General features: G+C 48.8%; 11 protein-coding genes across 11 annotated transcripts in view; 7 read left to right on the top strand and 4 right to left on the bottom strand.

Moving 5' to 3' along the window:
- Positions 1-1537, top strand: part of F4812DRAFT_430994 (uncharacterized protein) — a 3843-nt gene extending 2306 nt beyond the window's left edge. Inside the window, exons 4-5 of the mRNA XM_047934402.1 lie at positions 167-770; positions 945-1537. Of these exons, the coding sequence (XP_047789379.1) occupies positions 167-770; positions 945-1102 (762 nt within the window). The 3' untranslated portion in view covers positions 1103-1537. The remainder of the gene's footprint in view (positions 1-166; positions 771-944) is intronic.
- A 1273-nt stretch (positions 1538-2810) lies between these two features.
- Positions 2811-3712, top strand: F4812DRAFT_459914 (NPP1-domain-containing protein; the record flags this gene model as incomplete). The annotated part of the gene is made up of 2 exons (XM_047937628.1): positions 2811-2968; positions 3046-3712. The coding sequence occupies 2 exons, from the start codon at positions 2811-2813 to the stop codon at positions 3710-3712; spliced, it is 825 nt and encodes a 274-aa protein (XP_047789378.1).
- A 1972-nt stretch (positions 3713-5684) lies between these two features.
- F4812DRAFT_459913 (uncharacterized protein) lies at positions 5685-6669 on the top strand (the record flags this gene model as incomplete). The annotated part of the gene is made up of 3 exons (XM_047937627.1): positions 5685-6204; positions 6399-6480; positions 6564-6669. The coding sequence occupies 3 exons, from the start codon at positions 5685-5687 to the stop codon at positions 6667-6669; spliced, it is 708 nt and encodes a 235-aa protein (XP_047789377.1).
- Positions 6670-6694: 25 nt separating this feature from the next.
- Positions 6695-10237, bottom strand: F4812DRAFT_47205 (uncharacterized protein). The gene is made up of 3 exons (XM_047939120.1): positions 9608-10237; positions 8983-9549; positions 6695-8932 (listed from the first exon to the last, which is right to left on the bottom strand). The coding sequence occupies exons 1-3, from the start codon at positions 9848-9850 to the stop codon at positions 7124-7126; spliced, it is 2619 nt and encodes an 872-aa protein (XP_047789376.1). The 5' UTR covers positions 9851-10237; the 3' UTR covers positions 6695-7123.
- A 700-nt stretch (positions 10238-10937) lies between these two features.
- On the top strand, positions 10938-13366 carry F4812DRAFT_430984 (dynactin p62). The gene is made up of 2 exons (XM_047934401.1): positions 10938-11349; positions 11432-13366. The coding sequence occupies exons 1-2, from the start codon at positions 11042-11044 to the stop codon at positions 12792-12794; spliced, it is 1671 nt and encodes a 556-aa protein (XP_047789375.1). The 5' UTR covers positions 10938-11041; the 3' UTR covers positions 12795-13366.
- F4812DRAFT_47116 (40S ribosomal protein S7) lies at positions 12956-14468 on the bottom strand. Its single transcript, XM_047939060.1, has 3 exons — positions 13975-14468; positions 13572-13654; positions 12956-13483 (listed from the first exon to the last, which is right to left on the bottom strand). Exons 1-3 carry the CDS (start codon positions 14131-14133, stop codon positions 13117-13119), a joined length of 609 nt encoding a protein of 202 aa, XP_047789374.1. The 5' UTR covers positions 14134-14468; the 3' UTR covers positions 12956-13116.
- A 1246-nt stretch (positions 14469-15714) lies between these two features.
- On the top strand, positions 15715-16668 carry F4812DRAFT_459909 (uncharacterized protein; the record flags this gene model as incomplete). The annotated part of the gene is made up of 2 exons (XM_047937626.1): positions 15715-16273; positions 16331-16668. The coding sequence occupies 2 exons, from the start codon at positions 15715-15717 to the stop codon at positions 16666-16668; spliced, it is 897 nt and encodes a 298-aa protein (XP_047789373.1).
- Positions 16669-18066: 1398 nt separating this feature from the next.
- Positions 18067-19631, bottom strand: F4812DRAFT_47074 (GroES-like protein). The gene is made up of 2 exons (XM_047939018.1): positions 18840-19631; positions 18067-18746 (listed from the first exon to the last, which is right to left on the bottom strand). The coding sequence occupies exons 1-2, from the start codon at positions 19271-19273 to the stop codon at positions 18095-18097; spliced, it is 1086 nt and encodes a 361-aa protein (XP_047789372.1). The 5' UTR covers positions 19274-19631; the 3' UTR covers positions 18067-18094.
- On the bottom strand, positions 19538-20556 carry F4812DRAFT_47097 (uncharacterized protein). Its single transcript, XM_047939040.1, has 2 exons — positions 19881-20556; positions 19538-19692 (listed from the first exon to the last, which is right to left on the bottom strand). Exon 1 carries the CDS (start codon positions 20468-20470, stop codon positions 19991-19993), a length of 480 nt encoding a protein of 159 aa, XP_047789371.1. The 5' UTR covers positions 20471-20556; the 3' UTR covers positions 19538-19692; positions 19881-19990.
- Positions 20557-22208: 1652 nt separating this feature from the next.
- F4812DRAFT_459906 (uncharacterized protein) lies at positions 22209-23685 on the top strand (the record flags this gene model as incomplete). Its single annotated transcript, XM_047937625.1, has 2 exons — positions 22209-22592; positions 22732-23685. The coding sequence occupies 2 exons, from the start codon at positions 22209-22211 to the stop codon at positions 23683-23685; spliced, it is 1338 nt and encodes a 445-aa protein (XP_047789370.1).
- An 888-nt stretch (positions 23686-24573) lies between these two features.
- Positions 24574-25940, top strand: F4812DRAFT_430968 (uncharacterized protein). The gene has a single exon (XM_047934400.1). The coding sequence runs from the start codon at positions 24772-24774 to the stop codon at positions 25348-25350; it is 579 nt and encodes a 192-aa protein (XP_047789369.1). The 5' UTR covers positions 24574-24771; the 3' UTR covers positions 25351-25940.
- The last annotated feature ends 408 nt before the right edge of the window (positions 25941-26348 follow it).

Here is a 26348-nt window from a genome sequence, read left to right as displayed (position 1 = left end):
ACCCCCCTAATTTTTTTTTGTAGGGCCCCGCCGGCCCCCCAGATTTGTTTTTTATCCCCCCCCCCCCCCCCCCCCCCCCCCCCCCCCCCGGTTTCTTATTGGCGTATCCCGAGGGAAGAGAAAGGAAAAGAAAAAAAAACATTAGGCTTACCATACTGGACATTAGCCTTCGCAAGTGACGCTTGTAAAACGCGCACTCAGCATCTACGTCACGCACTACGTACTCACACGACAGCTATGCCTAACAGAAGCGACGATCGTGAGCCTGCAGGACACGAACATGGTGCCGCGGGGGAACCCGTGGCTGACGTCGCGGGTGCTGAACCGGCAGGTGAAAGCGGTGCTGGACGAGATGCTCCTGAAGGAGATGCAATCGCTGTTCGAGGGGTTCTCGAAGTCGCTGAAGCCGAAGCTGCGGCGGGAGTGGGCGCCGTGCCTGGCGGCCTTCCTGGTGCTGTGCCTGTTCATGGAGACGGTCGAGACCGCCGCCGACACCTTCGTCATCTCCCAGAACGAGATCGCCTTCCGCAACCGCTCCCGCCCCGAGTACCAGCGCGACTTCGCCCTCGCCCTGTGCCGCGAAATCGACAACCTCCCCTTCAAGCAGTTCGCCTACCAGTTCCACCAGGTCTACCAGACGCACACCCGCGACACCGGCGCCAAGGCCTTCAATCCGCTTGCTGATGCCGGTTTCTCCCAGATGGACGAGCTCGAGCCTCCGGCTGCGCAGATGGTGTCTGAGTTGAGGGAGTTGCTCCAGGGAGACGGATGTAAGTTTTTTCTTTTTTCCTCTTCCTGTTTCTCTTTCCCCCCCTTTACTAATAACCAACCAACCCTTATCCTTCCCCTCCCCATCCCCTATATCATCAGATGGTTCCAGCGTAGAGAGCGAATGAGTAAGTGTGTGAGTGCAGCCTTGCTGACGAAACGCGATGTATAAACAGGGGCCGAGCTCGACTTCCTTGTCGCAGACCCCATCCTGCCTAACCACGAAGGGCACCCGTTCCCGCGCGACGTCTCGCTGAACTACACGGGCCGCCTGGTCGCGCGATTCCTGCTGTCGTTCACCGAGGAGAGGTACCTGTTCGACGGCCAATACTAGGGCTGCTGCTAGCTCCTAGCTCCTGGTTGGCTCTCTATATTCTGTGTATATATGCATACATATTTTCGCCGTATAAATCACCGGGCGAGTTTATCTGTGTTTATGGTGGCAGCGGGGATGGTGGCGATGATTAGAAAAACCGGAGCAACGGGAACGGTCGGGAAATCGGAAGTATGTGTGTATGTGTGTGTAATTGTATACCCTGGGATGACGAGACTATGTACGAGAATATATAGGACTGCGTGAGAACTAGAGTCACAAGACGTCATGAGGGCTCTGGGATGGATATTATTATCGTTTACATCTAAGGGGCATAGTTCTTTAGATTTAGGTACAGGCGTTGAATTCAAGTTGCACTTTTCATAAACAACCACCTGCCTGTTAATCGCAAAGGAGATAGATGCATATGAGCTTTAACATGCCTCTTTGTATACGGAATAAGCACTGCTATATTGCCGATAATATATCTAAACTATCATATGAGTATTAGTCTTTCTCTTAGATTTTCACTGCGTTATTGCTATAATTATTCAAGGTTGGTTTGCCCTCGTACTGTGTTCATATGTAGTCTTCGGCTTGCTTGATTGAAGCTGCAGCTAATATCTGAAACTGCCATATGTACCTATACGCATAGTAAAAATAACTGTTCATACCACTAGGCCAATGTACGTGTAGAGTTTTACCCAATAGCGGTACAAGCAGATGGATTAGTAGGTACCTGTTGGAGATACTATGTACCAATTCGCCCACCGAACACAAGCGCCATCCAGGGGAGCTACGAAACTTCGGGGCAGAATTGGAGTCGACTTCGGTAGGTCGCTGCACGTGGGATGTGACAGCCAATGAGGAAAGATCCCACAAGCCAAACGTTACAGCTATACGTCGAGAGATTTCCCTCCCACATATGTAGATGAAGATTTCATGATGTTGTGTGGGGAACCGGTCCGGCGTACGAATTTAGACAACACATCCGCACTCGCGTCCGTATCTACCTAGGTAGGTAGGTACCTACGTAGTATCAACTACAAAAGGCCTAGCAATCACCTAGCTGAAGTGGAAGGAGGTCAGAATGCGGTCGATCCAATCCTATATTTTTCAGGTTTCTGCAGCTCTAATGCCGATAGGGCTTTCTTGGGTTTTAAAAACTTGAGATCGGCCAGATGCTCGGGTGTTAACTCAGCCTCAAGATCGGCGATACCGCTATAGCTGACGCCTTAAGCTTCTGCATTGACTGAAATGAACACGGAGTTCCTTATAGCTCGCTCGCATGATAACATAGGGTTGGACAGAAGGAATTGACTAATGCACTATCTCTCATGGATAAGTCTTAAGACACCGTACTAAAACGTAGTTGATGTGCTCTATACTGCAGCTCTACCCCTAAACTAGCACGTTGTAGGATTGATAGGAGACAAGATGGAAGTTTAGGCCTAGGTGGTGCGCTGCCGCTCCAAACAAGGAAGGCGGCCCGTGTCGGCCCCTGGAGGAGATCCTTGCTCGCGTCGGCCAAACCCCAGCTTGCCGTGTGCCATCTGTCCCAGGACCATGTCGTGAGGGGATAGAGAAATTGAGTGAGTGTAGCATCAGACGGGAGAGCAATTTGGCAAAGGGTATATAGAAGATGGGAACCTCCTTTTGAAGATATCTTTTGGAGGCTAGGTCCGGCCCTTTTCATTTTTAAACAAAATAAAAATAATTACCTATCGAAATGTCGATCCGGAAGAGCCTCGCTGCCACAGGGCTGGCTTTGCTAATGGCAAGCACCGCGCCAGTGGTGAACGGCAGTCCCATTGAGCGTCTTTTACACCTGCTCGCTCGGGATCCTCCACAGGCGCTACCGGAAAAGGCCACGGCCAACGATAAAAAGTGAGTTTTACATGACTATCTGTGGTTACCTACCTGAGACTAGATATAATCGCAGATGCTTAACCACCTGAATATAGATGGCAACCGGCAGTGGACTTCGATACCGATGGGTGTTATAACACACCAGCCATCGACGCGAAGGGCAACATAAATCCAGGCCTCGACCATGAAAATACTGGTCTCTCCTCAGGTTGCCATGACCCCTCAGACCTAGCCAACAACAATGTGTATTCCCGGGCGCGGTGTAATAACGGATGGTGCGCATATCTGTACGACTACTATTTCGAGAAAGACGTAGCCATCCCCTACGTCCCCCTGGACCCAGGACACCGCAACGACTGGGAGCACGTAGTCGTCTTTGTCCAGAACGACGAGGCCAAAGTGGTAGCAGTGTCGCAGCACGGCGGCTACCAAGTCAAGAGTGCGAGCGATGTCCGATGGGAGGGCACGCACGCCAAAGTTGTGTACAACAAGGACGGGCTTAGTACGCACGACTTCCGATTCGCGAACGAGGGCGATGATAAGATCGAAAACGACACTGGGAAGTGGTTCTACGGCGCGTTAATCTCCTACAATGGATTCCCTAGCACTGAGCTACGGGACAAGCTAGTGGCGCACGACTTCGGCAGCGCTAACATCGCGTTCAAGGACTCGAGCTTCCCGGGTCAACTGGAAAAGGCTCGGGGTGATCTGGTACCCGGTTTCGACAGTAATGTGGACGACGGTTCTCCTGGAAACCCATAAACTGTCTGAACTTATAATATTTCTTGATCCAAGTTGTAACAATATATTGATTAGGTAGTTAATTGTATCTACTGTTAAATTAATTCGAAAGATAAAAGATACTCGAATAAATGGTGTGTTTGTCCGCATTAGTCCTGCTACCGCACTCATTCTACGGCAGCAGGGTGGATTGGACCGGCTGTCTAGGCCTTTGGTTTTTCTCCCACTTCGAACGATAAAAAAGAAGTTGACGCTCCTGCGCATTGAAAGTCGCAAGAGGTAGGCAATTTGTGGGTTTATGACAAGTCAACATCAACTAGGTACACTTGAATGTCAAGGTGAATGGTGAATATTCGAGTAGAATTGAGATGAGACGCTTGTCTACTGATCCGTGGAGATGCCACGAGATAGAGTTTATGTCGAATGAATTAATTCGATTGTAGTAGCCCTAACTGGTTATTGGCATGGATATATCTCAACCCTCACATGTCGGTTAAGTACCAGGTAGGTATGCTTCTCCGATTCTGAAGATCTTTTGTGTTGAATGTTGTTTTGAGAAGGAAAATTTTATGAAGAGACAAATTTAAAGAAAATTAGGTAAAGGCAAGATTAGCGGGTCCTAGGTCCTGTTTGGTCACATGATCAGACAACCATCGCCCTCTTTTTTTTTCTTAATCGCCCCGACTTTGACGATTTTTTTTTTCTCTTTTTCTTTCTTCACACTTTTAAAACATCGCACGATTAATCAACCGATTTTTATTCGCCTACTTGCTATCGGTCATATTTGCGTGCTAGAATGACTTGTGCTCGTTGCCAATTCTTTTCTTTGTGATGCTCACCCTTCGGTGTATCACGCTTTGGCGGCACACGTATATTATTAGTTCATCTTCTCTTGCGTAGTTATGTTAGGAAGTCCCGTCAACCGGAGCCATACCTAATAGAGTGAGACATACTTATAGCGACTCGAAAGCACATTATACATAGTAGAACAGCAGCTTACTAGCAACATATACCTAGGTAGGTATTAAGACAGCACCCAGGTAGGCGGACATTACAACTGGTTACTGCAGCTTCAAGTCTTCGATGATAAAGCGAGAAGGGACAGCAGGCCAAAGCAAGGCTCAGATTCAACTCTAGTTCCTAAGAATGCTGGACGCCTTATCCTACCAAAGAATAAGAGTCAATATATCCGCAAGTTCAATAGAAAGTGGTATCAAATCTACTAAACTATCTCGTCTTCAAGAAGATAATTACAAGCTATGAGTAAGGAAATCAGCTTCATCCTCTGAGTTAAGCTTGACTAACCTAACAGATAACAGACAATGTTTGTCTAATATAAATTGCTACATACATATCTCTTTAAGAGTCAACACTCGAGGCCATGATTGGAGTTTCAACCAAGCCAGTTAATTCTAACTAATTCAACAAGTCAAATAGTAGACACACCTAAGAGGTATCTATTAACTACCTAGGTGCTTTATCCTAGCAACTCGGTCTTACCAAGTACTATGGAAAAGAATGAATGCATTAATCTTCAGTATAATACCCCGGTCTTGGCACCTTCTGAAAAGGGATCCCGTCACATCAATCAACCGGTGATCTGTGTGGGTCGCGAGAAGGTGGAACGACTTCTATCCGAGCTTGTCTCTGCTGGCAGTCGTTGTCTTAGCGTTGCATCCATCCATCCTATTCCCCCGCATCTTGTGTCTGCTGTATGGCTGTTATTGGCAAAACCTAGGTTAGCTACTTGCCTAAAGCAAGCGAGCTTAGGGTTTGTTTTTGTTTTGCTTTTTTAACCTCCGAATTGCTTTACACGCGAAACGTAAACATCTACAACCGTGTTGGACACAAGACACATACATAGATATAATATAATACCCCGCCCCCCACTCCCGAGACCAAACCGCCCATACGTGCGTGAACCCCGCGGAACAAGCGAGAAAGAAAACGACAAATAAAAATAGGTTAGGTGTAGTAAGAAGAAGGGGGGAAAATGGTCACCACCCGCTCCGCCAGCAAAGCCGCGACCCCCGGACCCCGGGGCACCTTTACCAACGGTAGCCGCCCCTCCTCTTCCCCGTCCAGCGCCCGCGCCGCACGGCCAGCGAAGCTGTGGTCGCACGTGCCGACGCGGCCGACGCTCCTGTGGCTCGCGGTGTCCCTGCCGCTCGTGATCTGGGACTCGGGGTACGTGCTGCTGCGGCCGCTGACGATGGAGGGCGGGCCGCTGCACTGGCCCGTGTACGCGCCGTACAAGCTGTACGGCGAGGTCGACCACACCTACGGCTGGAAGGCCTTCCACGCCCGCAACGGCTTCACCTCCGCCCAGGGCGCCCTCAACGTCCTCGAGACCCTCATGTACCTCGTCTACCTCTGGTACTACTTCCGCTCCGGCACCGCTGCTACCGTCGGCACTCGCTCCGCTCGCGTGCTGAGCGGACGACCCGCCGCCGTCGCGGTGCTGGTCGCGTTTAGCGCGGCGGTTATGACGTTGAGCAAGACTGTGCTGTATTGTATGTCCTGCCTCGATTTTGGTCTTGGTGTTTTTTTTTTCTTGGGCGCATTGCCTACCTAATCCAACCCCTTTCCTATCCCCCTATTCCCCAGCATATACCCAGGTACCTAACCAAATCTATCTGTTGTTACCTACCTTGTCTCGCAGCTTGCTGGTTCATCGATACAATACACACCGACTAATCCTCAACAGGGCTTCAAGAGTACTTCTCCGGTTTCGACAACATCGGCCAAAACAGCCTGCAAGATCTAATCCTGCTCTGGATCATCCCCAAGTGAGTTTCGCGCCGATATTTATATACCTCGGATATACCGTGGTGATATTCCGGCGAAGAGCCGACTAACTAATGCGACGCAGCGGCTTATGGCTCGTTTTCCCATCTTACCTCGTCTACGTCATGGGGGAAGAAATCATCGAGGGCTTATCGGCTGCTTCGACGAGAGCGGCTGTCAAGTCCGAGTAAGCGAGCGATGCGGGCTTGGTTATGAGCGAGAGATACCTATTTGAATATTTTTATTATTTATTTTTAGATCCAGGAGCAAAGAAACAACATGTCTGGTGTATGAAAAGTATGAGGGGAAATGTTGTGGTTGAATAACGAAGCATACCTAGGTAGGTACCCAAGTCCTGTCGTGGATCGCATGGCTGGATGGTGTACCTAGATTTATTCCAAACTAATATTTGATGCTATATCCAGTACAATTTTAAAGTGTCCTATCAAACCACTTTGTACTCTTTAAAATGGCTCCTCCAACTTGAACATTTAAATTAGGTACATACTACTCTGGGGACATTGTTTAGACTGTTGCACATTGAATTGAAATGATTGACTATGAGACCAAGTTCTCTTGCGCGGGTATCATCATTCGCCATAAAAGGCACAAATTGCGGTCCTTCGCATAGCTCACAATGTCCCTCTACGGGCATACCATACGTGTAGGTTTACACCTTGGCATCGGTTTGTGAGGTCCCCGGGGTCTCAACTCGGTCAGACCGCCGAGATCGTTATAGTGTTCCCATGCGGGCTGGATATCATTCGTCATCCAATGGGTAGCCTTGGCTTCCATCACTTTAATATGGTTCCACGCCGTAGGGGTTTGGGGAGCTGGCATCTCAATGTGAGGTGTAACACTGTTCACCATGCGGATACCACATGGCGCCGGGTCGGTAAATTTTCGTGAGCTGCCGTCGATACTCTTCGATCGTCGTCTAAGCAGTCCGCAGGTCGTGTTTGAGGTGGCTTCCCCTTGACACTTTCGCCGGAATGCGGCAAAGGAAGATCCGGGACGATGCGGTAGCGTCTCGCGATTATTATTACGATTTTCACTCTGCCAGTTCTTACTGCCGCCGCGTTTGCCGCTTCGTAGGAGAGGAGAAGTTTCCACCTGGCTCTCACATATAGACGTTTCTAATGTGTTTACGATACTCTCATCTTCGGATTTCCTCAGTAGGCCAGAAGTACTGGAATTACGCGAAGGGGACGTGGATTCTAAGTTCCCTTCCGCAATTGTCGCACGCGCCTTTGGCGGTACTGTGTCAGTCAGAGCGTCTCTAATGCCATTTGTTCCGTTGCCATAGCCTTGAATTACAATCTCGTGGTGTCGCCTGTTCCAAGGTGACTGCGCAGTCCTATTCTGCGGTTTGGTAAGCTTGGCCGACGAATGCCGAGTCGTCAAGCTTCGGGATAGGCTTCTAGAAAGGCTCCCTCTCCAGCTTGCCGTCCTACGAAACCGCGGAACTTTGTCCTTGTCTTCATTTAACGTTCTATCACGGTGTGTGATAGCGAAGTAATCAATATCTGGTTTGATCTCAAAGCTGCATTGATATGGGGATGACCCCATGGGGTCCCAACCTATGTTTGATGGCAAGGTACTGTGAACAATATGAATTGTTTGCCTTCGTACTAGGTGGTGTACCGGCAGTTCTTCATCCCACGGTGGTAAATCAGTAGTTGAGATACAGAGATGGTACGGAGCTGTAGCAGCGTCCTGGACTTCAGGCGGAGCTTCAGTTGCTTGGCGTAGAGCCTGGTAAACCGTATAAATCTGGATCCAGCGGACTTTGCGACTATCCATAGGACCTAAATCTTCTACCTTGCTTGCTTTAGTAGAAGGATGGGCTAAATCCTCTTCGAATTGGCGATATACTCTTACTAGCCCATTTTTTAGAAGCTCGGCCCTCTGGTTTGTAGCCTTCAAGAAGGCCGAGCGTGTAACTTCCCGCTGTCTTTGGTTCCGTTTGATCCGTTTTTCCAGCCATGCAACTTTCTTAATATTCTCAAGCGATACCCTTGGGAGAAGTGGAAGAGGATGAGGCAGAGTCTTAAATTCATGTCTCCGGTCAAACAATTGAATACTCTGCCATGTACAGACGCCTCCTGCTGCCAAGAATGAACTGTTCTGAGTGTTGTCGACGCTCTCGTCAACTAGATATTGGAAGAGCGCCTCGAAATCTGCTCTCATGATTCGGAAGACATCTGCTGCGAATATTGTCGTTTCGGGGTCGATTGATGGTGGTGGATACGAGCCAAACTTGGCGACGTAGAAGTTGTGCAATAGAGACCTAAACTTTTCAAGATGCGATCGAGCTCCGGGATATAAAGAGAGATGCGTCTCGGCTAGTTCGCATCGAAGAAAAGTTCCAACCAAGTTTGCACTTTGTTCTAGCCTAAGGTTCATTTCAACTCGTGCACAATGAATGAGCTTTCGAGTTTTAAGGGATAATAACTATTTTTAAGTCAATAAACTTCCAAATGTTACAGGACGTCTCAACCCACCTGGTACTCTGGAACGGCGAGTAATTGGTCTTTCATGCCACAGCAGTGTGCAAAGGCATTTATGTAGAGGCTTCTCAGCCGGAAAACCTCCGAAAGATGCAATATAGCTATAGCGTGAGTTGGATGGCTTCTGAGGTTGAGGTAGCCTTCCTCATCCAGATAATCCATGAGGTCCTGAACATTATCCGCGTCCTTTACGCGGAACTGGTGCATGCTATGCACGAGTGTGATTAAAGCAGCTCCCAAGTTTTCTCCAATCATAGACCGACGGAAAACGTAAGCAATGAAGTTGCGGGTTGCTAGGTGGTATTCGTATGATTGTTGATTATCTAGAGCAGGTGCTGGAATAAAGAGTTCGATACGACTCAGTCTCGCCGGATCGCCGTTTTCTTGAGTACGTCCCGTTGTCACTATGGAATCTCGAGCCATAAACCTATCGATAAAGGGATAGCAGCCTGCCTTGAGGAACCCGGAGAAAGACACCTTGAACGCGGGACCTCTACGGCTTTGCCCTTGACCGTAGAGGTGGATATAGCAATTTCCATCATGATACCACAGCTCGGGATCCTGTGTTATTGTTGTGAATAAGTAATACGACGAAATAAGGTGTGATTTTGAAGCATACCCTTCTCAGGTTATCCCAACCGTTACTTAGCATTGAGGCACCGTCCCATCTCGCAACACTAGACTGTCTATATGTCTGCATTCCCTCGACTTTTTCCGACTTCTTTGTTTTCCAACCTCGCGATCGGTTTGAAACGCCGTTGTAGAGAGACAATTCCCGTGACAACGGTTTCTCTGGCCGATATCCAGAAGGGCTACGAGCGGGATGGGAATGAGGATGGGGATGGTTGCTTACGTCGGCCATTGTGTATGGTACGTTTTCCTACCAAGGTCGGCATCTAACGCATAAAACATGGGCTGACTAGGAACGGTGTCTCTCCAATGTCCAAAAGTATATTCTGTGAGCCTGACCGGTCGTTAGATTCTCAGACATTCTACTATGAAAGTCATGGTGGGAAGTTTCCGGGTCTCGCCGTAGCATCGAAGAATTCACGAGACGGCACAATAGAGTGTACATGTGTGTAAAGGCGTCAAGCATTTCTTATTCAACAGAGTTTGTGCAGGTCAGAGGTTAGTCGTGAAAAATATAGAGATCCTATACGCAAGCTCGGCGTCTCATCACTCCCTACTTCTTAGTTTGTTTCGTTTCGGGGACCTTAAACATCAGGGGATTGTGCTAGTGTAAACCATGATGTGGCCCATTGACGTTTGTTTTTTTCGGCGATCCATTGTAAAGCCATCATCATCTTTACCATAGAGTCGGATATAATATCGAGTCCCGTGTATTAAATGCAGTACCGTCTTCTGCCGATCCTATATATTTCGACGACTTTTTAAGATAATAATGGCGAGGGACTAGGCCTGTTAAGAAATATTGGAGTCCCATCCTTGCGGCATTGTATGTAGGTGGTCGATATCTTAGACGACAAATCCACGATAGTGTATGCAGCTCTCGGCTTTCAAGTTAAAATTGAATTACTCTCAATTGGTGGTGGATAAGCTTGGCCGGCATATTTCATTACGATATGTTGCAATTAGTCAACCTATATGTAGTTGTTCAGTTTTAAACCTTAGAGAGCTCATATTTCTGGTAGGTTAGGTAGGCATCTATCGGTAATAGTAATGAGTTGAGGATGAATCATGATGGTAAGGGGAAGTGTGCAGCTGCGCAGGCTGCATCTATGTTAGGTACCTAATGTAAGCCTTCTGTAGGTACCTGCCCAGGTGGTAGATAAGAGTTTTGTCGATAAGATACGATTCGTACATCATTGCTTAATAGCATAAAATACCGAATATTACATAATATCGTACCTTTAGGTACTAAACCGTAAGGGAGCTTAGCATCTCATCTCGGTTTTGCAAGTTTGATTAGATCGTTATCGCATCGCATGCAAACATACAAAAAGTTCCCAACGCCTTTTTGACGTGCAACTGCTTGGAAGCAGTACCGCTGGGTCCATCTTGCGGCTGAAATATGCCGCCTTCAGACGTCTAGATGGCATCGTTTGTTCCTTATACCTACATACAATGTCCCTGTAACGATTCGGCCATCCACACCCGTTCCGCAGATGGTAGCTCCTCTCCCTCCTCTCGTGGTTCGCCTGACGATGATGACGAGCGCCCATTCGACCCGCGCTCGCCACGGTCAAATTACAGCTTATATCCTCTAGATTATCTGCTGTATTGCGACGTCTGCCACCAAATACGCTGCCCGCGATGTGTTGCCGAAGAGCTTGTGACCATATACTGTCCCAACTGTCTCTTCGAGGTCGGGAGTAGTAGTATCAAGACTGAGGGGAACAGGTGTGTTTGCACATTCACATAACTAACTCTATAACCATTCCGTATCATAATTCTGCAAATAGAGCTAATATACGCTATGTAGATGTACACGTAGTTGTTTCCAGTGCCCAGTATGTATAGGACCTCTGGCCGTTCAGTCCCTCGAAACCGCACCCGAACCATCTCTCTTAACTGCCGAGAGCGCGAGTGCCTCACCTCCATCTGGTCCGTGGATTCTAGCCTGCTCATACTGCAACTGGAATTCGGCAGAGATAGGTGTCAAATTCGACAAGCCGCAGGGTATATTCTCCCAACTCTCTAAACTGCGCCACGGCGAGGATCATTCTAAACACTCTTCGGCCGGCGATGTTTCCCCCAAGAAAGGCGACACAGTCCCTGATACCGCCTCGGCAAGATTCGCTGCTATGAAGTCATTCTACAATGCTCAGAATAACACGAATTCGCCCAATTCGAGTAGCTTGTCTAACCTCATGGACTACGGCCTGGGCTCGCCCGGCGCTCTTACGCGAATCATGAACTTGTACTCGGGCAACAATATAGGCGGCCTTGGCAAAAACAAGGCCAAGTCGAGCGTGATGCGGGAAGCAGACTCGGCGAGCGAGGGCTTTCATGTCGCCGACCTCGACGACAGCGCCGCCATCTCAAAATTGCGCCGCGAAGGGTGGAACGGAACCGTCACAAATAGTCAAAATAAATTACAGGTTGAGGAAGGTGCCCGGTTCGCCGACGAACTGTGGCCGATCCCGTACCTCCTACGTACGAAGCGCTCAAAGCGATGTCCCGTATGCCGACACATCATCAGCAAACCGGAGTCCAAGGTCGGCAATACCCGATGGCGTATCCGGCTCGTCGCCAACAACAGCATCCCCTCTATCTCCATCAAGCCGCTCAACCCCGCGCCCTCCACGCCGGGGACTTCAGATCTCCTAGTACCCCTCCAACCCGCGCAGTTCCTCCTGACCTTCAAGAACCCCATGTTCGAGGAGATCAAAGTCACGCTCGCGACGCCGGCCACCACGCCGGGACGCTTCGCGTCGAGGGTCACGGTGCTGTGCCCCGAGTTCCACATCGACGCCAACACCGACACGGACATGTACCTGGACGACGTGCTGAAGGACGGCGACAAGGGCGCGGGGAAGAAGCGGGGCGACGAGAGCACGTCGCAGCAGGCGGAGGCGGGCAAGATATGGGAGCGGGGCCGGAACTGGGTCAGCATCGTGGTGGAGGTGATACCCGCGTCGATCCGCGCGGAGCTGGATCGGGGCGCGCTGAGGGAGGACGAGGATATACTGGAGATACCCATGCTTATACGGTTGGAATGGGAAGGCGACGTGTCGCAGGATCAGGTGGGCGCCGCGGCCGGCGGCAAGGAAAAGGATACAAGAGAGAAGAAGGAACTGGCGTACTGGTGCGCCATCGGCATTGGTCGGATCAGTCAGGAATAGCTAGAGAGAATCTACGATACCCCCTCACGAAGGCACATACACATAAACGAGCATGAACAGGAACCACGAGTTGATAATGAAAAGCAAAGAAAAAAAAATAACAAACGACAGAAACAGTTCATTAAGTGTGATATCAATGTCATCAGAAAACCAGCTTGTCAATTAAGTCCACAAGCTATCTAGACGCCGTGCCAGTAATGTAGTTAATTTTTTGGCCCACCGGATTTTGCCATGCTATTCATTCCATGAAAAGACGATGCCAAACTCTCTCTCTCTCTTTCCCATTTACCAGCCCACATAACGATCCGATCCGTTTCAACCCTTAGTACTCAAGGGCGCCGGTCGGGGGGAACTCGAAGGTGACGGTTCGGCCCGTCAGGCGGCGGTAGACCTCGGCGTAGGTGTCGAGTCTGTAGTCAACGCCACCACGCTCCTTCTCGTCGAGGATGACCTTGAGGAGCTTGCTCTGGTCTTCCTTGGTGCGCAGACGCTTGCCGACGATCTCGACGGGGTAGACGAGGTCAGTAAGGATGGCGTCGTGAACGGCAGTCAGGGTTCGCGAGCGGGGTCGCTTCTGCTTGAGGGTGTTGCGCGAGCGGGCGGAGCGCTTGGGGCGGGGGAGGATGCGGCGCGCGGCGAGGATCAGGACATGGCGGTCGGAGAACTTCTTCTCGAGCTCACGAGTCAGGCTATCAAGATGACAGAATGATTAGCAAAAACTTGTTCTCTTCTCTACTTGTTTGGGTAATAGGGAGTAATGGTTGGTTAAAGACTTACCGCTGCTGGACTCGGTGGAAGCCCTGTAGGGATGGGACGGGGACAAAGATGACGATAGCCTTCTTGCCGTGGCCGACTTCGATCTAATCAAGACCCAAAAGTCAGCAGGCGAGCTCCAGGAGACACTATTTTGATTAAAATGGTGTTCCTTGGACCGCTTCCCGTCCTATTCCACTGATATTTCTGGATTATTTTCCAATGCCATTCATATCGAACTCGTCACAATTGGCGGACAAGCCGTTTTGTTTCTTTATATATAGATAGCAAAGAGAACTTTGTCCGATCGGATCGAGGAATAGGGCCGGTGTAAAGCGGTCCCAAGGTAGTTGGTTGGTTGTTTGTTTGTTTCAAGACAACCGAGAAAAGCAGGAAACAACTAGTCAGGTATTCATTGGCTTCTCACCTCTCGGGCAGAGACGAACTGCAGGGGTCGGAGAGCAGACTTGAGATCGGTGGTGTTGGTCTCGAGGTCGTAGAGAGCGCCAGCGATGCTGGTCTCGAGCTCCGACGGGTTCTGGCGCGACGGGCTGTTGGGCGCGATCTTGTTGAGAGCGGCACTCATGATTGCGGTTTGATTGTCTTCGTTGCTAGAAGGTGGAACGAAGTCGCAAAGAGAGCGGAAAATGGCGGGTTGGGTTTGGTGGAATGGGAATTGAAGTCGCGAGGTTGAAAGTTTTCGGCTCGGGGCTCAATCAAAAAAATTCACAGAAAATTCAAGAAATCCAAGCTAAAGTTGTGGGCGGTTGTGGGCGGTTGTGGGTAACTACGCTCGGACCACTCAGGGTTTAGCGAACAGAAGCGATACATTAGTATCCCCCAATGTGGCTCAATTTGTGGCTAGAGAAATAACTAGTTAAACCATTACATAAACTTGCACGTGTTGACTCCGAGAGTTCTCCAAAGTTCATCCTCGTCTAATTCACAGCGTTTGAATCCTTCTTCTACCCCTTACCTATAACACTATAAAAACTGTTTGCTCTTTTCAAGTGTATGATCTCCGTGTCATTTTTAAGCATTACAGACATATCACGCATTCATCAATTTTTCGTACTTCATGAGATGTGACAGGATCTTTTTTTATTTTTTTTTTTTATTTTTCCTTTGACCTTTGATCTTTGAACTTTGACGTTGCTTTTTGAAGCCTTCCCAAGTTTCGGATACCTCTCGAGCCGCCTGATAAGTTACATCGTAGGTTATCACCGTGGCGTGATAGATAATTACCGAGATGACCTAGCTGCAACATTAAAATTGCCAACCTGGAGGCCAGGCAACGTTGTCGAGAAGAGCCCTACATAGTATGTAGATGAGGTCCTAGATGTCAAAAGTTAGCTAGGTATTATCACAATTCGTACATCAAAGATCACGACGTTTAATTCATTTTTTTATGTTCCGAGCTATACGTATTAGCCTACAATATTTTGTAAAACCTCTAAATTTGCATTACCAACAGGCCGAAGGGTCATATACCTGTACTACCTATGTAACCACCCATTACCTACAACGTAGCAAGGAAGCAGCGTGATTAAGTACCACCACTAACATACTACTAGGTACATACCGCATAATGCCTGTCTAAAGCACCCATGGATGGTATCAAACGGGGATCTAATACACGAAGATAGTAGGTATCTTCGCTTTCTGGTTTCGTAAGTCAGACCCAGCCATATGGTAAAGTTCTCCTGCGCCTCCACCGCGCGCCACCCTTTGGCCAATCAGATGAATGTGATCTTCCTAATTTGGGATATCATTTGTACTGGCTGAACTGCACAACCAACCCGAAAGGAACCAACATTTTTTTTTATACTTCTTATGATCGGGAACACTGCCATAGTAAGTACCCGACGGGACTTTTTGTATCCGTCGGTATTCGTATTTGGACTGGCCATTCAACTTTCACATGGTCGACTAACATTTGCTCCAATCACTTTTGAGGTCTTTTGGCAGCAATGCGTCTACGCATCCCTTAGCGGAGCCAAAGATGACAAGCCACATCACATATCGTATCATATACTTAGTGTTCGTCGCTGCTGCAACAATCCCGCGAGAGAGAGTTTCTTTCACTCCCTTTTTTTAAACTTCCTTAATCGGCGGTGAAAGCTACTCTATAATTCCTCGTCTACCCCGTAGATAGCGCCTCCTCGAAATGTCAACAATGCGCAGTGACCTCGGGCTATCTTGCCCATCCAAGGGAAAGTTCTACGTATGCGAAAAGGCAAGCATCCGCTTTATCGGTTGTTGCACCGTCGACCCGTGTGCGGATGGCAGCGGACATTGTCCCCAGAATGATTTAGCAGCAGCGAGCTTCTCATCAGATCACTACGATAGTATAACAGAACAAAGCTGTGCTCCGCCCAACAACGCTTCCGCTTGGTTTACTTGCAAGAGCTCGCAACCATTCTTAGGATGTTGCAGTATAAATCCGTGCGAAATTGATGGATGCCCAACAGATCACCTACTGCCAGCAATACTTAGTGACAATGCGACCAGCGCTGAAGTCTTCCTCTCTTCGTCCTCTACGCCTAGTTCGGATTCAGGTTCTGGTTACAGCTTGCCCCTAGGTGCGATACTGGGTATAGCTCTAGGTGGTGCCGCAGTGGTCGCCATTCTTCTAGTTATCATAGCGTACAGGTGCGGCTGGCTGGCAAGGAATAAGAGACACAAAAAGGGTGATGAAGTCGTGAATCATTTCGGTACTCAAGGACGTGGGTTTATTACCATCACATGTGTCTATTATTCACGTATCGCTAACTAAGTAGCAGCTCAATCTCCGGGTATGTATCAATGGCAAAATGGTAGTCATTCCGGTGCACCAAGCCCAGGATATCCAAGTCCTGGCTACTCAGCCTATTCTCCCAATCAGCACCACCAACATCCAAATACACCCCACTCGCCTCAGTCTGCGGAACCCTGGCATGGAGATAATAGACATACATCCCAGATATCCGGGGTGAGCGGATGGACCTCCGTGACAGATCAAAAGCATCAGTCCTACTCCCCGTTACTAGGACCGCCGCCCATAGAGCTGGAGGGTCGCGAGACGGAACGCCGTATAGTGGCCGAACTGCCTTCTTCTCCAGCAACGAATCACGGGCGATAGTATTTCTGGCACGGCAACTGTATAGGCGGATATGGCTGGTATCTGGATTGGAGTTTAGCATGGGGATTTCCGGGTTGAATTCTAAAATTAGTGTATAACCTATCAGAGACAGTGGCTTTAATAAAGGGACGCCACATGTCAATACTTGGTCAGACAACGACATAATACTGTTTACGCCCAAAACGCCGGTGTACATGATCATTGCCCTAGGTTGCCTTAGGTAGACATGTCCTAAAGTGTGGGTTTCTATCAGGATTCCACCCAGTTGCGTAGGTAGAATTCGGGGGATTTTCCGCCGAGCCTCATCACCTGGTTATCTGTTCCGTGGCACAGCATTTTGACATCTATCTTACGATCCCTGATTCGTCCGCTGATCATAGGAATTTGCGCTGTATTCGCTGTATTCGCTGCATTATCTACGTCTGTTATTGCTGTTGGTGGAATGAAATGAGAGCACTGAGTTGTACGAGGACACCAAGTAATGATCATAAGGATGGTATAAGAGAGATGGCATTACCCAAGTAGGAGCACTACGTACTCTCCCAACACCACAGCATAATATCTTAGGACTTGGGTCCTAGAGAATGCCTACCTGATAGCCTGTCTTTAATGAACGATCTAGCTTCTTAGTTTTCTCTAAAAAGCTCTAGTAATATTATCGTTCACGGAGCTCTCGTGTGGACCATCCAATAATATATTATATGGCTTAAGACGTCATGTTATCTTAGGGCTGAAGGATCCTCTTCCATGTAAGCAATCTACAGCCGCGACTGCGACGTCGTACGAAGAAAGCACGGCAATTATGTAGGAGGATAGGCTACGTGATGACGCTGCTAAGCTATATAGGTACCTAGACCTTTTAAGATCGCAGGGCTCGCCAACGAGGCCCCCAAACCATGAGACTACGGCCGAATGTTTGAATCGGTTGCTTCTCGATTTCTCGTATCTTTCACAACATGTCGATATCTTTAAACCTACCGCCTTCTGCTTATTGGCTGGTAGGTTGGCGATGAAATCACAGCATCAAGTTAAGTAGGAATAAGCATAGGTAAGTTCAGCTGGTACTAGGATCGTGTGATTGTAGGTACGGACCCGTTCGCTTGTTAACTCATAGATCGTTTCTTCAACTACAACAACGCCAATACCTACCTAACCTCTTGCGTCGACTAAAACCGAGTTTTATGTTAGATAATTCGAGTCTATTTATTTATTTTCCCCCTTTCTATGTAGGCAGGTACCTCATATATCATCTCAATTCAACTCCGCCTAACTCACAAGCACCTCGTCAATCATCAATGCAACAACATTTTCTCTATTACAAAGTCTCCCGGGACTCCATATATCTAGATGCGAAAGATCAAGGCAGCTAGCTAGTCTCGGTAATCTAATTTCTTTAGACCCCTGACTAGGTACCTACCTACCACCTTTACGCTCCAAAGACCTTGTCGTAGTCGGTCATGGTGAACCGATACCGGACGTCGGACTTCCGGAGCCTCTGCGCCGTCTTGGACAGGTTCTCCGCGCTGAGGGGCACCGTCTCGACCCAGGACTTGATCCCCTTGTCCGCGGCCAGCTGGAACATCTCCAGCATCTCGCGCCGGCTGCCCAGGTGCGAGGCGCCGATCAGGCACCCGTTGCGCACGAGGTCCATGGCTTTCACGCTCATGCCTTCTCCCTCCGGCAGCCCGACCGATACCCACTTCTTGTGGACGTCGAGAAGCGCGAGGTAACCGCTCAGGTCGAAGCCCTCGCCCGTGCTGTTCGCCGTGCTGATGATCAGGTCGAACGAGTACAGGTGGTCCTTGTTCCAGTTCTCGTCTTCCGTGGCGAGGAACCCGTCCGCGCCCATCGCTTTCGCGTCTGCCTCCTTGCTGTGCGTCCGCGAGATCACCCACGTCTCCGCGCCGAGCGCTTTGCTGAAGAGAACCGCAAAATGCCCTAGGCCGCCCAGGCCCACGATGCCGACCTTCTTGCCCGGCCCGGCTCCGTTTCGCACCAGCGGGCTGTAGCTGGTGATACCGGCGCATAGCATCGGCGCGGCGAGGTGGCTTGGTATCGAGTCTGGGATTGGGTATACCCTGGCAATGTGTAAGTAGGTAACAGTTTAGGTTAGGTAGCACTCGATCTAGGTATGTGAGATCGTTGCTCGATCGGCTATGCAAGGTACACACCAGAATTCGTGCGTCCTGACGTGGGACGAAAAGCCACCCTGGGTCACGACACCGCTATCCGGCCAGACGGCGCCGTAAGTGTCTATCTGTTTAGGGCAGTACGTCTCGTTATCGCTCTTGCATTGGCGACAGTTCAAGCAGGACCACGATTGGGCGCCGACGCCGACGCGCTGGCCGGGCTTGACGAGAGTGACCTTGGGGCCGACTCTCAGGGCCTTGCCGACGATCTCGTGGCCGACGGCTAGCGGGAAACGTGCGCCGCCCCAACCGCCAGTGATAGTGTGAATATCGCTAGCGCACACTCCGCAGCATTCGATCTTGACTTCTACATCGTTATCGCCGAAAGGCTTGGTATCGAACTTGTTAAGATGGAATTCGGTCCAAGTGTCGGCCGACTTGACTTGGAAACCCTCGTATTGATCGAATGTAGACATTTTGAGGTATAGGTAGGTAATAAGACCTTCGTAGATACACCAAAAAAGATATAAGGGATTACCTACTGGTCGACGAGGGGTTCAATGGAAGAGAGTTGTAAGTTGATATTTGAAGCCAAGGATACCACCCACGATCTAACCGTTTCCCGTTTCCCGTTTCCCGTTTTCCCCCACCTAATGAATTCCCCTCCATTTCCTCGGTCAATAAGAGTGCTATGTAGGTACGGTTGGTATTTCTCCCCCCCAATCAATCACCCTTTTTATCCACAATTGACATAGAAGCGGTACTCCTAGCGGTATAAAATGCTCCAGTTTCGGAGTAATGCTAGAAGGAGAACTCCTTTTTCTCGCTAAACAGGGACCCGAGCCATTACTTGCAGAAAGGGTATATCACCTTGGTCGTCTTTTGGCTGGTCGATCTGATTGGACTATTCGGTAAGAATCGATCGGAGATAGAGGCTAAACCCCACGTTTTCTAGTGCGGTATTTCATCGTGCCGAAAGGAGAAGGGGGGAAAAGAAAAAAAAATATTATTGTGGGCTCCCAATGTTGGGGGGGCATCGGTACCAAGACAAAAGGCTCATAATAAGAGAAGAAAGAGACACACTATAGCATAAACACATGCAGATGTATCGTATATCGACTTTGAAGATCGCCGTAGATGGGTGAGCGACTTTGTCGCTTCATATTTCCATGAGAGAGAAACTCTTACCCCCCTTAAGCCGCTTTTTTTGTCTTGTTAGCTGGGGATGATGACGACGTCCCCAGCCCAACTCCGGTAAGAAAGGCGATCCTCATCGAAGCGCCCAGATAAACGAACAGGACGTTCCCGTAGTCGATAGGATTCCAACGCGTCACGTCCCAGTAGACCCAGGAACCCAACCCGCTCACAGAATAGAGGTGGCCGAAGTCGGCGACCAGCAGGACGAACAGCACGGTGCGCCACACCCGGAGATCGCCCGTAGACCGTAGCACCAGAGCTTCGTTGAGCGCGAACAGGAGGTAGAGATTGGCGAGCTGCGAGAGGACGACGGAGGTTCCGAGCGGGACCGGCGGTGCGGCGGTGTGCGTGGTCATCGACAGGTACTCATCCTGCCGGAGGTGCGCGTAGTACGCGCCTACGAGGGCGGAAATGGGCTCGATGATGAGGAAGAAGGCCCGGTAGGCGAGCGGGAGGACGGTTTGACGCGGGGCCATCTGTGAACCTGTTGGTGTTGTTTTTGTTGACGATGATGATGATGATGTTGAAATTATGTACCTGTACCTAATGTATTTATAACCAGCTAGCTACCCAGGTATCGAAATATTCCGCCGATAGAACCTTGATGACAAGTAAAGGGGAGAAGATTATGGAGAAATCTGGAGTTATCTAAATACAATTTGGCCAATGATATCTTTCCAAGCTCCATTTGACTTTGACTTTGATTTTGTGCCTTATTTCTTGTCTTATTTGTTTTCTTTTTTTTCCAAAGAAAAAAAAAAGAGGACGCTCGGTTTTGGAACAACCTTGTTCCTCTCGACTTCTACAACACGTAGCTAAGTGTGGTGATGAGACTAAGTACCTAGAGTGAGACTCTTCATTCCTATAACCCTGGGTGCTACCTTACCTACCTGGGTACCGACGCCATCACATGGTTTGCGTTTCCTACCTTGGGGGTTCTCCCGGTTTGATTTCTCATATGCATGTTGGAACCTTTGATAGCTTGTGATTGGAAGTCCAGCAAAATAATACGGTAACCAATTCTATTCCACCTCGGATTAATCTACCATCAGAACGATGGGAAGACTCCTACCTTGCTCACAATGATGCTGCGAATACGTATATCATCTCCTGATGTACCTATGCATATGGATCGTCCTCACCTCTAGATGAATTCATTCCGAAGGCAGCGTGTATGGCCCGACTGAGAATAGGTCTACACTCGGATTTTCTAGGGAATGGTCACCAATCCAGAGCGGCATCTACGCTTATGAGTAGTCCAAGAAACAGAAATGAACAAGCCGTGTAAGCATGATGAGAATGTTGCATCGGGTCTTTATGCACGATACAAGAGCATATACTACTAGCATAGGTTTATCTCGTATTCTTCACGTCAAGCCGGGTGCCGACTCTGGCTCGGCCCGCTCTGGGCCATCGGTGATGCAGCCGTATTCCTGGCCCATTACATGATGGCATCGGGTTCTGGGCGAGAGGTTCGGCCCGTATTGTGTGTCCGGAGTCTTAGCCGGCAATGATAGTGATGATTATGGTGGTAGACCACTTTATTCACCAACTATGAGGTCCATTTACAGGCCACGGCTATAAACATAGTTACACCCTGCGTCTTACACCTCGAGACAATAAAGAGTCTATTCCCGTTGGGCATGATTGGGAAGACATCACTCTATGTCACAGGCGATGTGCAAGTGATGTATAAAGACTGATATATGATAGACGTGGTCTATATCGTGGAGACGGACGTGTTGTTGGCAACATCGATGGTGACGTTGGTTCTTCGACTCGCAAAATATGACTTTCGTTTTGCGTCCATGACAGAAAGGAGACATCATGCCATTACTACAGCCTGAGGAGGAATCTGACTTCTTCATGTCCAAGAGGTCGAGACATGGCACGATGGCTGCTTCTCAGTAGTCCTGCCTGGCCATTCGTCGCCAACTTTCCAGTTTTCATGTCGGAATTTGGGTATCCATATAGATAGATCACTTATTGGTTTTGCTGAACTATCAATGGTAGGTCAGTATTAACGAGAGATGTCCGGCATCTATTTTGCATGTGCTGAGTAGGAATATTTCGGCAAGAGCCATGGAAAATACGCCTCTCAGTTCCGTATATAAGGAGGAAAATCTACTGCTTAGGAATGCGGGTTGTAAGAGGACAACAAGCTCAGATTTCTAAGAGAGCAACTTCAATCAGAATTGAATCCAAAATTTCGACATGAACTCCTTTTCCGACGCGGCGACTTTCGGCGTTGAGCTGGAGTTTTTAGTTCTCTTTCGAGAGGCTGGCGTGGCTCCTTCGAAGCTTCAGAATGGCAAGAGTAGCCCTCCGACCCAGCAAGTACCGGAAGAGCCGTCAGACTTAACTAGAGACTATTCCGACGATCACGAAGCCCACATGCAGCGGGTTCACTACTTTGGAAAAGATATTGCGAAGAAGCTGACTGATACTGGAACGGCGACAGTCTACCAGGAAAAGAGCCATCCCAAAGATGAAAAAACACTGAATCCTAGCGATACCTACGCTAAACTAGGGAGCTTTGACGATTTTCTGTATAGTTACTACAAGGAGAATAGTATTGTTCCTGAAGACACAATGATAGTATGTTTGAAATTTCAGTTTGGCTGTGTTGACTTACGCCTAGTTGATTAAGGGGCAACTATTCTCTTGACACAACATGAAGAAGTAACCTTCAGGGGTTTCTTTTAAGAGAAGCAAATACTAACTTGAATCAATACAGTGGACCGACCCAGAAGTCGAAGGGAAGCGCATGGCTGTGAGGCCCGAAACGCCACCAGGGCATTTTTGGCTCGGTTTTGAGTTCGTCGGCAAGACATATCGGTTCCGTGATCTTGATGCTATGAAATCGGACTTTAACAGCGTCTGCCGAACCTTTCGCACCAATTATTTGGTCAGTGTAAACGCTGGCAAGGATTCGGGATCTGCCTCAAGCCAGTGTGGTACTCATGTCCATTGGGGTCTCAGCGGCACAGAATATAATCTCGTAACTATCAAACGAATCCTCACCCTCATGTGGGTTGCAGAGGACAAGCTGATGGAACTTCACGCGTCCTGGCGGAAGTACGCCAATAAATATGCTGCGCTACTACAAACAGGAACAAACATGGGAGTCGACAACGATTCCAAGCTCCCGGGCTGGATTGATGACCTTGGCGACGGGAGCTGGGTCCATGAGATGGAGCAAAACGTCCCACCGAACGTTTGGGGATCTCTCCACCAGAACAAGCCAAAGGTTCAATGGCTGTGTCGCGCCGAGACGGTAGACGAACTCGCGATGCTAGTAGGCGAGCCGAAGAAGTCCCGCAGAGCATCCATCGGCCTCATGGAACTCCTGCCGGCGACCTCGGAATTCCCCGGGAAAGTTCGCCGGAGCCAGCTCAACACCATCGAGTTCCGGCAGGTGCAGGGTTCATTCAAGCCGGCGTTGGTCACCGCTTGGATTGAAGTTACCACGACTATCATGAAATTAGGCGTTGACGCGCCGCCAGATGACTTCAAAGAGTCGCTGAACGACATCGCGACTTATCTAAACAATGAGACCTCCACTGTTCAGGGATTGCTCGACAAGCTCCGAGTTCCGCGGGAAGCTTGTAATATATTTGAAAGCCACGACCAGCGGCGCTTGGATGAAGAAGCTGACCCTGAAATATCGATCTTTTTGCCCGAGCTATAAGTGTGATGGACCCGTAGCATGAACGAATATAGGGTTATGAGAACCGGGAAGCGGATTGGGTCAGCCAACATGATATTGGGGTTTCTAAATTGTTTCTATGCGGCAAATAATGTATTCATTGCAGATTGAATGAAATATGGCTGGTCTCCGTGTAGTTAATTGTAATTCCCTAAGGAAAAAACTGTGCGGGACATTACTTCGGTATACAACGTGCTCATCCTGATGAAGTGGTTGTAATTGAGGTCGGCTGTGGTTTAATACTGCACAAAGCAACCTATCGGTCTGTTCTAGAAACCCCCTGGTCAGCAAGGCTCAGCCCTAGCATCATAAGCTTGCTCCAATCGCGTAATGCGTGATAGTTACCTATATGCAGGTATTACCCCATAATCTCATCTAATCATGTTATAGAAGCAGTGCGTAGCTGGTGGCGTCCAATCACGACCTCGAGTATATACTAAATGGAACATAACTCCAGGCAGCCTCTGCTGCCAAGAACATACCTACCGTACACCGATTTCTGTTCAGCGAGAGGCATGTGTAACGTTAGGAAATCCCGCAGCCGTAGCCCCCAAATCCAGATGTATGTAAGACGACCGAATAGCATATAAAGAGTCCCTACAAACTTCTGACCACCCCTGCTTTGTATGCCTTAGCCTACCCACCACTATCCTAGTTTCTACTTACTCTTAGTAGTTCCTCCAGCCTCTAATAACGCAAGCAATGGCTACATCACCAGAATATGAGGGTAAGCAGACGGTAGACTAGAAGGGAATGCCGCCTCTAAGCCCGGTCCCGTCGTCACTGAGCGAAGACGCCAAAACCATGACGGGAGCCCGGCGAGAGATTGACGAAGATGCTATGTCCATTCTGTCTAAGGAATCTTGCCCAGACATTTCCGGGCGGAAGCCATTGTACGTTCACCAAGAATCGCAACATTATAACAAGTAATTTTCTGACCGGAAGCAGCACCGTCCCAGACGATAAACCAGCAAAGACAGTCTACGAAGCGTGGGCTGTCCTCGACAGCGGGAACACCGTCGACAGGGTTGCCTGGAAGACGTTCTGCGGCATCAAGCTCGGCAGCAAATGGAGGAGCCACAACGACGGGTTCTTGGACATCGAACCCTGGAATCTTACTCCCAGGAGGAGCTAGTCGGATTGCACGCAAACGCCGCTTACGAATACAGCGCCAGACGCTCCAAGAAGGGACGCTCGTACACTCAGGACCTGGCTAACCGCGTGTTCCGCCTGAATTCCGGGGTGTACAACCAGATCCAGTCTCTTGTCGATAATAAGCTCAGATCGGCGAACAAGACCCCGTTCCGCCAGCGCGACTGGCAGGTCGTCGTGCTCGAGGAAGGCGAGTTCCGAGTGACGGAGCTGCTTCCGGAGCGCAAGAAGAAGGGACTATTCCGTCGCCGTCAAGAAAGGCCGGTGGTATCTAGATATTTCATCATACTACGAGGCGAGGAGGTTAAATCGACCAAGGACGAGGACGGTTGGCGGGCGTTCAACCTCCACTCTAACCCGTGGTGGAGAATCGATAATCAAGAAACCTCCGACGCGCGAAGAAGCCACCGGGATCACGTTAAGAAGGTCGATCGGGCGCTCGGGAGGGAACGCGGCCCGGCTGGTTGGGATAGGGGGAGTAGGCCGAGAAATTGAAGTGCTAGTTAGTAGGTTAGGTACAGACGGCTGATTATACTAACGATGGAACGATATGATGAGATTACCGACTTACAGGTTTATGGTTTCCTATACTTTGTTGTTGAGTTAGGAGAATGGAGAATATGCACGGGAGAGATGGTCAAGAAACTTTTCAACCTAAGGTTACGCATGAAATGTCATTTTGAAAGACTTGTTTTCTACGAGACACATTTCTAAGTGACTCCAACTAGAAGTAAAAGTACTGTGCAAGGGAATGCATTCAATAGTTGTTGATTGTCACCTACTACATAGTATCATGGATGGCTTACGCCACTAGCAAGACATAGGATTCGGCATGAATCTGACAGAATTCCTACCGCGAAGCTCATCAAGGTAAAAACATATTTCGCAATATTTGCATAGACTTTTGCTATTACGTACCTAGGTACCTAGGTACCGTTAAATGTCCACGGCGAATATTAAAATAGAATCGGTGTGTGATGGAGTATATAATAATAATACTTGAAAGAGTTAGGTTACCTAGGTACGTTAGTTATAAAGATTCTGCAGGTCCTGAAAGTGGTAGCGTGGCGGCCTATAAGTTGCGGATGGCTTTGCTAATAGTTTTCTTTTCAATGTTATGTCGAACACGTAACAATGCGATTATTAACTACCTAACAGGTACCTTATACAGGTACCTAAGGTAATAGGATGTATGGCATTTCCATTCAAGGGGACTTGTCATTGACGCACCTATTAACCTTAAATGCTATTTATTGAAACAAGGGTGCATGCAATGTTCACGTTCAAAGAAGGGTCTTTCCACGTGTAAGGTAGGGACAAAGTTCTGCCTTGAAACCATTAGGGTACGGGATCTGTACTTCATCTGAACTTAATTTGCAAGTATTTGTACAAGGATGGGCCATTAGGTACCTTCACTTGACACTTGCTTTGCATGGTAACTACCAATTTAAGGTATCGCCAGTCCCTTGCCTTTTTTTTTAAAAAAAAAAAAA

Source organism: Daldinia caldariorum (genome assembly GCF_022478825.1).
Source record: "Daldinia caldariorum strain CBS 122874 unplaced genomic scaffold F4812scaffold_10, whole genome shotgun sequence".
Classification (NCBI taxonomy): Eukaryota; Fungi; Ascomycota; class Sordariomycetes; order Xylariales; family Hypoxylaceae; genus Daldinia; species Daldinia caldariorum.
The sequence above is the reverse complement of the archived record's forward strand: the minus strand, read 5'-3'. Positions and strand labels throughout refer to the sequence as shown.